The sequence below is a fragment of the Thunnus thynnus genome, chromosome 15 (genome assembly GCF_963924715.1).
Source record: "Thunnus thynnus chromosome 15, fThuThy2.1, whole genome shotgun sequence".
NCBI lineage: Eukaryota > Metazoa > Chordata > Actinopteri > Scombriformes > Scombridae > Thunnus > Thunnus thynnus.
Window position 1 is genome coordinate 19,761,652 of NC_089531.1, and position 11,350 is coordinate 19,773,001.

Genomic DNA, 11,350 nt, shown 5'->3' on the forward strand with positions numbered 1-11,350 from the left:
TGTGAGACAAGGAGGTGTCTGCCTGTCACACCCAGCTGAACGTATATAAATCAAGCAGCTAAGGGTGTGTAAATAATTTGACAGCAGAGTGCAGAGTTAAGAGATAGTCTTCAAAAAGTGTCCCAGCCATTTAAAGAGCATGGGCAGGGGATAACAGTATGTTGCTGACACCCAAAGCCATGTCAGATATCTTTGATGCTTTAAAGGTCTGACCAAGATATGTTATAAAGTGTTTGAGCATCAAGTGAGAGTGTAGTCAGAGCTCAACTGGGACACACACATATCACACAGCACAGAGCACAGTGCACAGTGCACCCTACACACAGATTACACAAAACAAAGTGCAACTCATTGTCATGCATCTCAGTGAATAAACAACTTAGCACATCATATAATATTCAAACACAGTAGGTTATATGACTCCTAAACGGTGCTAAAGGTTCCTGGCAAAGGGTTAGTTTTGAGTTAGACAATAAAAACAGAAGGCACATAGTTACATACACATACTTACTTACAAATAGCAAATGATATAAGTTATATAAATTCCACAAGGGCCCCACCTGTAAAAGGTAAAACAAGCAACTTAAAACAACACAAAGCGACACCCACACACCCCCGCACTAGGTAAGCCACACCTATCTCTCACTTTAAAAGAAAAGTACAACTACATTCCGCCTACATTCCTCCTGCTTCCTTGATTGAAACGCAGAACTTCACTTTAATAAGAGAAATTATCCTACAGGACTGTCATTGGGTTTATTTGAACGTGAGACACTCTTGGCCTTATTTTAAGCTGCGCCTGCCTGCCGGTGATGGAGAAGGAGGAGGAGGCGGCGGCGGCAGCGGCAGCGGCGGCGGCGCGGCATGCAGCAGAGCCGGCAGATGGTGCACCGGGAGGAGCGCCGCCGCCAGACCGTACAGCTGCCTGTTGTCATGGAGGAGCAAAGATGGCGGTCCTGGCCTATAGCCTGGGCAAACGCGAAATAAATCAACATTTTACTATTAAAAATGCCAAATTAATATCGTTGGTAGTCGTTATTTTACTCGTCGTGTTTCACACAGCTTCGCGGTACTATGGAGGTAAGTGGTCTCCCGTTTGTTACCGTTACTGTTGATGTAAACCAGGGAAACGCTAACAGTAGATAGCTAGCTGTTTGTGACTACGAGTGGCTTCTCTTTGCGGATGGGGCAACAGTACCCTTATCCGATGCTGCTTTTAAAAGGCGAGACACACATGTTGCAAGCCGTACATAAAGCAGATAGATGATAGCATAAGATTAAATTCAATACTGGTAGCAGCATGAACTTAAGTCGGCTTTGTGGCTAGCTGAGTAAAGCTAACTCTGCATTTAGCTGTGTTTACATGCTCCTGTCAGCACACGCTTGGTTTTTGCTGGAGAAGCCGTATGTAGGTTGATGTAGCTAACTAACAATTGACAGAGCAGCATTTTAAGTATTGGAGGACCATGGCTATTTAAATCGCCAGCACTGTTAATATTTAATAAACTTGCAGCTGTCAATAACGCATGTCAGATACGTGCTGTACGTTAGTTAAGCTAACGAAACAGCTTAACATTAGTGGTTTTGAACAGCAGTGTAGCAACTCAGCTCTTTTACAAGTTTGCATAGGCACATCGGGCAAAAATAAGCAGCTGTGCTCTTCAAGACACACTCAATTTTTTCAGGTACTCTCACTTTGTCCCACACCCCAGGACTGACAATGCCAGCGATGGCACAAAGCCCAGAGTTGGAATATAAAGCAATATTACCATGGCATACATCCACCTCCCAGCTGGGTCGCATAGAGTGGACTTTGTTCATGAAAAGGGATAGGAACCAGAGATCTCTGTGTACACACAGAGAGCAGCTGCTCTGGCTGGCGATGACACTAAATGCCCACGTCTCTCGCCAGCCTGCAGACCCTTCATGTTCGCCAGTTTCTATGGATTGATTCAATTGCAGATGGCTCTATTCATTTTGCACACAAATGAATAGCTGGAGAGATTTATGGTAGAGCTAAATTGCTGATGGCTTCATTTTGTACTGTGGCCCCTAGCAGAGGCCTGTATTGTATTCAAGTCCTTTGACACGACAGAGTGAAATGTCAGGGCACCATTGAGACAGCAGGTTTCAGCCATAGTTATATAGAAACTGTAAGTGAAAGAAGGAGTGGTGTTTCCCGTTTGGTCTCACTAGTAGGTTCTCTGTGTCTTGCCTCCAGGCGGAGACTCATGTGAATGGCTGCTATCCAGAGGACGTTACTTGGGGGAGAATGTATGGCAGCCGTATGGCTGCATGATGCACAAATACAAAAGCATGTGAGTCACACAAACTGTGCAGGGTTACTCTATGTACATTTGAGACAAAGAGCCAAGTGTGTAGCAGCAATAGATGAGGTGTGTGTGTGTGTGTGTGTCTGTTTCTGTATGTGTGTGCATGTGTCTGTAAGGGTGGATGGGTAATTTATGAGCCAAATAACCAACTGAGAAGATAATATCACATGGACAGATTATGTGTAATAAGATCCACTTTTAATTAGGTTGTAGAACACAATGAACCACCCCACCACATAAATAATTTCCATCTGCAGTTGTTATGATGTACGGCTTTCAGATTCCTCACTGTTATTTTTGTCTTACAGTGAAGCCCAAACTTGCCTTGCTGAAAAGCGGGTGGCCTTTGTTGGCGATTCAAGAATCAGGCAGCTATTTTACTCCTTCATCAAAATTATTGACCCTGGGCAAAGAGAAGATGGAAACAAGGTATGGTAGGAACCAGCACCATGTAAACCCAAGGTTTTTCTCAGGAAATTGTTTTAGCAGAGTTTTGGAACAACAGCTGTAGTAGTAATGGTGCACAGCATGCCGATTTAAGGATGTGAAACATAGCTGTATACCAAAAAGACCCTAATTTGTCTCTCAGATGTTCCTCCATTCACTCTCTGTTCTTGTGTGCTGAGCAGTCTATAAGCTAACATAATCTGATCAAAATGATTGGACCAGGGATAATGATAAAAATCAATCTTTCTGCTTTTTAAACTACATTTATTACTACATTCTGGCTCATCTGTTTAGGAGCTGTCACTCACAACAGCTGTATAGAGGCAGAGCTGCTTGTGTTGTCCCATGAAAAAAGTTTTTCCTGTACACTTCCTCAGTTGATTTTGACTGATTGAGGATTTAGCCTTGAACATTTTCTGATGGAAAAAGTTCAGGTGACAGTCCTCTTCATTATTTACCAGAATGCTAACCTTCAAAATGTAGGCCTGACTAATCAATCACTGTCATTTACATAGATGAATCTAAAAATATTGCATCGTTTATCATCAGTTTACTGCTACTTTCTGCTCTAAATCCTACCAATTTAAACTCATGGCCTTAATGTGAGAAATAGCCCCACTGAGCTCTTTTTCCTCTGGCATCTCTAATTAATTAATAGTTAATCAGTTGTTACTATGTTTAGTTGTTAGCTATTTATTATGGAGGTCTTGGAAATAGGTAGCTTTAGAAATGACTGCAACAACATTTTTAAGTGGTTTGCACAAGAACTCGTCAACAAAAAATGTGGTAGAATGTGTGTCAGTTACGCAGCAGTCGTAAAAACTGTATATTGCTCCGATCTTAATCATGGAAAAAAGGAACACTATTTGCCTAACAGATTCTCTCTCTGTCTGTCTGCATGTAATGTGTGAAGCACAAGGACATTTCCTTTGAAGATGAGAGCTCCTCTTTTAAAGTGGTAAGCTATTTCTGAATGTGTTTTTTTATCTCCTGTTCTGAGTCTGTAAAAAAAACATACTTAGATAAAAGTTAAAAACATCTACGTCCACTTTGTGTTTAGGACTTTATGTGGCACCCAGAGGCAAATAATTCAATGAAAGAGCGCTTGATGTCATGGACATACGTAAGTATAGATGTTAAGTTCTGTTATCAACAAGTCGAGCAGGTTTTAGAAACTGGATGTGGTTTTGCAAATGTAACTGCAACTTCTGTAATGTGTTGCAGGAAACTTCAACAAAGCCCGATGTTGTCATCCTTGGAGCCGCCACGGTAAGCTGTGCAAACGAGCGCTTAGCAATGCTTGCACATTTCAATACAGACAAAAACAAGGTGGTGGCTAAGTAATATCAATCTTAATTTCATCTCTTTATCCATTTACCACAGTGGTCCATCAAGTTGCACAGTGGCAGCAGCGAGGCCCTGCAGCAGTACAAAGTCAACCTGACAGCTATTGCTGTTCCTCTGGAGAGGCTGGCTGACCACGGAGAGGTCTACTGGGTCCTGCAAGGTAGGCTCAGCTTCCAGTAGAAGACCCTAGCATAAGAGTTTATTATGATCTGTCATCTCAGTTAGGTCGGTAAAGTATTACTGCCTTTTCCCTTCACCCTAGTGATTAATCTCTCATGTGATTAGTCACATGGGACAGCCATTAGAGGGACTTGATGGTTCAAAGCATTTATTCCAAAGCGTTCATACATTCCAAGTCCTTTTACATCAACAAATGCCTTGTTTTGGTTACACTTGAATTACATCACATTTTCACTGCCTAGTTGCTAAAATTCAACACGTCCTTCAGCAAATGAAAGTCAAATAAAAACATAAAAAATGTGTTCTTCCAAGGTATTTTAGATGCTACAGTGATCTCCATGAATGCAAAATTTTGTGTGAATATCATCTTGGAAAAACATGCAGCCTCTCAACTAAACCTCTTTACCTGTTTACACTTCACACTAGACCCAGTAAATGAGGAAGTGTTGAGTGAGAACAGGAAGATGATCACCAACCAACAGTTAAATCTGTACAATGAAGCAGCGGTGGATGCTCTTAACAGCAGTAAACGTAACAGCAGGTCCCGAGTCAAGCTGCTGGCCGCTTCCCGCCAGGCTGCACTGGAGACTATCTCCCAGTCGGACGACGGTTTGCACCTGCCTGAGAGCACAAGGAATGTGGTAGGCAGGATTTATGTTCATTTGGTGGCAATCAGATTGTTTTTTAAGCACATTATTGTATTGAATGTTACATCCTGTTCACCACCCTGTGTAACCGTCCTGCCAGGGAGCCATGATCCTCATGAACTCTGTGTGCAACAAACTGCTGAAGCCCATCGACGGCTCCTGCTGCCAGACGTTGCCACCCCCCAACCTCCTCCAGAAACTGTCAGCGTGTTTCTTCCTGGGCTCGGCTGTGGTCTTTCTGGTCCTCCACGTGCTTGGCAACAACCGCCACCGCCGACCTGTTCCCCAAGACGTGGAGAGTCTTGAGAAGAAGCCAGCGACTGCAGCTGTGCCCCTGGGCCAAAAGGCACCTTTCCAGGCCCTCTGCAGGATGGGGATCATCATGGGATATTTCTACCTTTGTGACAGAGCAGATTTGTTCATGAAAGAGCAGAAGTTCTACACACACTCCACGTTCTTCATCCCTCTCATCTATATATTTGTCCTGGGGGTGTTCTACAGTGAGAACAGCAAAGAGGTAAGACAGCGCTGTTCAGTGTGAGTTATAAATTTAAACAGCACAGTCTTACTTCAACACGTCTTCTTACGTCCCGAATATATAGTTATAAAGTATGTTGAAAGGCGAGCTCAGCCAAGTTTAGTTGACTGTTAGGTGTCAATGGTTAATCTAACTACTCTGCTCGTTGGACTGAGTAATAACGTGCTATGTTTAATAATTAATTAATTCAAAATGTTTTTACAGTCATTCTGAGTCTTATCTCTTTTTTCAAACAGACCAAATTACTCAACCGAGAACAAACAGATGAGTGGAAGGGCTGGATGCAGCTCGTCATACTTATCTATCACATATCTGGAGCCAGCGCTGTGAGTCCTAAATATGTCCTTCTACACACCCATGTAGGAGTAACCTGCTCCAGCGTATGTTTGATTTAAAAGCATACATGATTTTTTTTTTTTTCTCTCTTTCAGTTCATTCCAGTGTACATGCATGTGCGTGTGCTGGTGGCAGCGTACCTTTTTCAGACTGGCTATGGACACTTTTCCTTTTTCTGGCTCAAAGGAGACTTTGGACTGTATAGAGTGTGCCAGGTGAGGGTACAGTCAGTTATATATTAACCATTATAAAAGTCTAAATGCAAGAAGCATTTGAATTATTACCCTGGAGTAACGTGTTATTAAGGCTACTAATGTTCTATTAATACTTTCTGCATGGGATAAAATGTAATTGGCCAGAAAACCATCATATTATTAATAATAACACACATTATTGATTGATCTGTGTGTTTATGTTTGTGTGTTTTCCACTTCAGGTGCTTTTTCGTCTGAACTTCTTGGTCTTGGTTCTGTGTGTGGTAATGGACAGACAATACCAGTTCTATTACTTTGTCCCATTAGTCACCTTCTGGTTTGTCATCATCTACGCCACGCTGGCTTTGTGGCCTCAGATTCTCCAGAAGAGAGCAAACAGTAGGTGTCATATCTAACACAGCTGTATTTGTTTCACTCACTCACACGCCCTGCCCTGTGTGAATCAATACACACGACTCACGCTACACAATAAATGCGATACCTGTCATAAATGTCAGCATCAGAGTTGCATTTAGAAAAACGTGTTTGCTCACTGAAGTCTTGTTTTTTTTTCTGAACAGCTAGTGGTATATGGCACCTTGGGGTCTTGGCGAAGTTACTGGGACTCCTGCTGTTTATCTGCTTCTTTGCTTATTCACAGGTGAGCAAATTTAAAATGTTTTCATCCTACCAGTCACAATGTAAAAGTCTATATTTTATTTAGTCATGTCTTCTTTACACAGCAAAATCTAAGATCTCAGATTGGCTCTCAAATTTGAAAGAAAGTGTAGCATACTTTTAAATTCAAGAATGTATCGGATCACATTTCTGCTTTTTAGCCCAAATGAAACAGAATTAATGAATATATGTTAAAATTCATCCAATAACAGATGTTGTTATGGTACATAATTTGTGAGTCCCTATTTTGAGAACCACTGAAATATGTTGTCATAGTTTTTACTCATATTCATGATTTGGTCCTTGTGTGAAACCCTGCTTATGTGATATTCATATTTTGGCTTTGTGATTCCAGGGTTTCTTTGAGAGTATCTTCTCCGTCTGGCCCATCTCCAAGCTTTTTGAATTGAATGGAAGCGTCCACGAGTGGTGGTTCAGATGGAAGCTGGACCGATTTGTAAGTCAAATAAGTTTCGCACGCAAGTTTTGTAGTCGGTATTTGCATGAACGCAGTCTTTAAACATTTACAATAACTCTCTGAAATAGTTTTAATTTATGTTCTGTTGCAGGCGGTGATACACGGCATGTTATTTGCCTTCATCTATCTGGTGCTTCAGAAGCGCCAGGTGCTGTCGGAGGGCAAAGGAGAGGCTCTCTTCTCTGCCAAGATTTCCAACTTGCTACTCTTCCTCTCTGTCATCTCCTTCATAGTAAGACTCTTCATACTAGGAGGGAATGGTTACAGAAGGCGGGATGTGTATTTACAGGGATGCCCGCACTTTGTAGCTGTAGCTTTGTAACCACAATCTTCTCCTCGCTATGCCTTTATTCACAAAATACAGGTCTTGTTTGTATTGAGACAGGTTTGCAGACTTTAACTTGAGCTCAGTATTGTGACATAACAATCAAAATGTCAGCCTGCTTTAATCTTTTCATCTCACATGCATAATGCCTGCCAGATAGCATAAATACATATATTGTGTAGCCCTGAGACAGCTCTCTGTCTTTTGTTGACTTCACCGAAGCAGTTGGGAGTTACAGCAACTATGTTGGGCTAATCAAGTCTACCAGTTCCTTGTCTTTGTTGAAACTGACAATTAAAACCGGTTACTCAACTTCAAACCAGTTACTCAACTTCTTTTTCCCCCATCAATTTAGACTTACTCAATATGGGCCAGCAGCTGCAAAAACAAAACAGAGTGCAACGAGATGCATCCATACATCTCTGTGGTGCAGGTACAGTCTTCTTTTGTCCTTCACTATCTCTCTTTTTCCAGGTTTTCTCTTGATTCTCTCCCTCTCTCTTTCTGTATATGTACTGTTATCAGACGATGTAGGGTTTTACAGCAAACATGTCTCCTCAGAGTCAGAGATAACCGTCCTGTTTGAAAATTGTCTAATTTATTGCCCGATAAATTATTCCGTATCCGCCACATATCCTTATGACATGGCAGGATAATAATACGAGTGTAATAAGAAGTGAGTTGCCTTCTTTCATGGGTAAATATAGTACTGGCATTATCTAGATCCGAGTTCACACTGGGCCAAGATTACACACAGTGAATATGTATCATTCTAATCTCAGAGTTTACAACTTCTCAGCTTCGGGACTGCAACTTTAAATGATACAAATCTCATGCCAAGACCGGTTCGTCTTCATGCTTTGACTCTTAGAAATGTCTTTGCTCTCTTGTCCACAGATTTTGGCCTTCATTCTAATCAGGAACATTCCTGGCTACGCCCGCTCTATTTATAGCTCATTCTTTGCATGGTTCGGAAAGATCTCCTTGGAGGTAAGACAGACCCGGCAAGATAGTTACAATGATATGGTAATAATAATAATAACAGTAAAGTTTATTCATATAACCCCTGTTGAAATGCTATGCAAAAGGTACCATTAAACAGTAAAATAAATGAGTAAACATAATAATAACACAAGGAAGCAGGACTAATAAAATAACAGGAATAATGTAAGTGTAATTGCACATAATAATCAGAAAGTAACTGACAGTCCTTCCCAGCTTTGTATCTGCTGTTCTTTAGCTCCTTGGAGGCAATAGTATTGAAGTATTACATTGCATGATCCACCACTATTTAACATGCACTGTTTGTCTCCCCCAGCTGTTCATTTGCCAGTACCACATCTGGCTGGCTGCAGACACCAAGGGAATTTTGGTCCTGATACCAGGGAACCCATCGCTTAACATCATGGTCAGCACCTTCATCTTTGTTTGTGTAGCTCATGAGATTTCCCTCATCACCAATGACCTGGCCCAGGTGGTCATCCCCAAGGAGAGCGTCGCCCTGCTGAAGAGACTGGCGGCCATGGGACTCTTCAGTCTGGTTGTACTGCTGCTGGCCAGGAGCAGCAAGCACACACCCGGTGCCTGATAGAAACCTCTCGTCGGGGGCACAGCAGACTCGCCAAGCCCCCCGCTGAGTTTGAGGTGCAGTGCAGATCCAAGCCAGGAGCACGCCCGTTGTTTTGAGGCTACTGGTCACAAGTGTTGAGTGACAGCACATCAACCTGTGGGAGGACAGTGTCTCCCTGCTGGCCATGTTTGAGCAGACTGTACTTTTTGACTGCTGTGAAAGTCGCACACTGAAGAAAAATGCCCAAAAAGTGGAACTCGCTCCTTTTTCGGGGCCAAGTGCAAATTGCAAGAGAGGAAAAAAAGAACAAAATGCTCAAAACGTTTACATTATCGGAATTAGAAGAGCAGAGGGGAAACTGGGACTTGGAGTTTTATTTAAAACAAATAGAGGGTCCTCTCATTTTGAGACCTCATACTTGCTGTGTGAATTTTTTGCAACGTTGCTTCTTCCCAGCCAAACACACTAGTAAGACGTTAATTTAGTCACAGTACTTGCTGTCATTTCTTCACTCTGGGAGGGAACACTAAGCACACACTCCGTCCACATGGCAGTAGCAGTTGAAGGTGTTTTCACACAGGTGGATCCATAAGCGACATATTCAGATATCTACTCATTTACAACAAAATGTTCAAGTGTGCTGCATTTTATTATCAACATTACTTTGTACAGTATTTCTGGTGACTTTGAAATAGTATTAGATATCTAAATATGCAAAATATGGACCAACAACTGGCTTGGGTGATCAAAAACTGTCAAGACTAAATTTAAAATTTGGAGTGCAATTGTTAAAATGTTGGAATACCCTTCGACATATTTTTGCTAATGTTTTTTGTGAGTAATTTTAGAAATGTTTGCCTTGTGCTGAAAGTTCCGTGGTCACCTGCTGTATCTCTGAAATTCTATGTGATATGTACAGTATTTAATGATTTAAATTAAGCTTATATTTTATACATTCTTTTGGCTTTATTTTATACTTTGCGCCCATGACTGCTGTTTGTGAAGGAAGTATTACATAGGATCATTTTTGTACCCATCCCAGCATCTCAAAGACTTTTTACCTGCCTCAAGAGACACATTGCAGAGGTTGAGCCTTTCACAGTCTGATGCCCACCTGTCCTATTAGCAGTCACTTCATAGTCTGTGTATATTTGTATGATAAAGTGAGAGACTTATTTTATACAGCAATGCTTCCGCTGTGCTTTTTGTCATGCCTTGTAGCGCTCCGACAGAAAACGCGCTGGGTTGCACATACTCTTGTACAGTAGAACTAACAGCTACAAAACGCATCCTCTCTTTGGTGTCACAGCCAGTAAACTTTTTGGTCAATACTGTGATCACAATACGTGGGTACTTGGTATCAGGGCCACACTGACATTTAAAAACGACTACTTGGTAAAGCACTGACTGACATATTACAGTTGCTTAAATGAAAATGTTGTATATTTTGTCAGTTGACAAATGGGTAATGTCTCTACTATTAACTATTTATCCTCACAGACATTGAAGTACAATTAGCACTTTGATGTGTTTCACAAGAGTTCAACATGGTACGAGTTTCTGTACTTAAGCACAGTTTCATTGGGTAAATCAAATATTTTGTTATGGTTACTTGGCAGATACAAAAAAGTATAATATTGTAAGGTCTGAGCTTTATTGCATATGAATTTTGAGTTGCATATTTCCTCTGTAATGGGATATTAACAGATTAGGGTGTGAATCATTTTCTACAAACTGATGTAGCTTCTCTTTAAAGGAAAAAAAAAAAAAAACATGGGTCCACAAAAACATCTTTACAGAATTAATTTTAGCTTCACAGTGGAACAATTTCTGTCATTTATCTCATGATGTAAAGTTCAGGTTTTGTTCGCAAACTGAACAGCCAAGTAAATTTGTAATTTCTATAACCAGTCATCACCTCATTTTGTAGACGCTAATGGCATTTCCATGTTGCAATTTCCTTTGATGTGTAAAGTTTACTGATCCACTTTCTCATCTTATTACTGATCAAAGGTTATACATTTGGTATTTGTTTCAGGCCTTAATAGATCTTTTCGGTCATGTAAAAGCAACAACTATTTATACCCCTGTGCAGGGCCTCTGAAATATGTTATATGTAAATATTTTGTGATGTCTTAAAAATGTGAAATGTATCCACATTATTTATAAATGCCTTTATTCCATTATACATTGTTAATAATACCTTCATAAAATGTGCTGTTGTGGCTTTTCTTTTTCTTTTTTGGACAAAAACATACCTTTCATGTTATGTAGACA

The 11,350-nt window shown here is 41.0% G+C and overlaps 1 protein-coding gene across 1 annotated transcript; it reads left to right on the plus strand.

Annotated features, from left to right (window-relative positions):
- The first annotated feature begins 652 nt into the window (after positions 1 to 652).
- On the plus strand, positions 653 to 11,286 carry casd1 (CAS1 domain containing 1). Its single transcript, XM_067611219.1, has 18 exons — positions 653 to 1,080; positions 2,222 to 2,318; positions 2,642 to 2,762; positions 3,694 to 3,738; positions 3,841 to 3,903; positions 4,005 to 4,049; positions 4,164 to 4,287; positions 4,734 to 4,948; positions 5,055 to 5,471; positions 5,729 to 5,818; positions 5,924 to 6,043; positions 6,265 to 6,421; positions 6,604 to 6,683; positions 7,056 to 7,157; positions 7,270 to 7,410; positions 7,859 to 7,936; positions 8,401 to 8,493; positions 8,822 to 11,286. Exons 1-18 carry the CDS (start codon positions 813 to 815, stop codon positions 9,089 to 9,091), a joined length of 2,526 nt encoding a protein of 841 aa, XP_067467320.1. The 5' UTR covers positions 653 to 812; the 3' UTR covers positions 9,092 to 11,286.
- Positions 11,287 to 11,350: the final 64 nt, after the last annotated feature.

What these genes read in the sequence shown, in the direction of transcription:
- casd1 (XM_067611219.1), top strand. Translation starts at nt 813, where the DNA reads ATGGAGAAGGAGGAGGAGGCGGCGGCGGCAGCGGCAGCGGCGGCGGCG. An exon ending in ACATATCTGGAGCCAGCGCT is followed by an intron (nt 5,819 to 5,923) that starts GTGAGTCCTAAA and finishes TCTCTCTTTCAG; the next exon opens with TTCATTCCAGTGTACATGCA. An exon ending in TCGGAAAGATCTCCTTGGAG is followed by an intron (nt 8,494 to 8,821) that starts GTAAGACAGACC and finishes TGTCTCCCCCAG; the next exon opens with CTGTTCATTTGCCAGTACCA.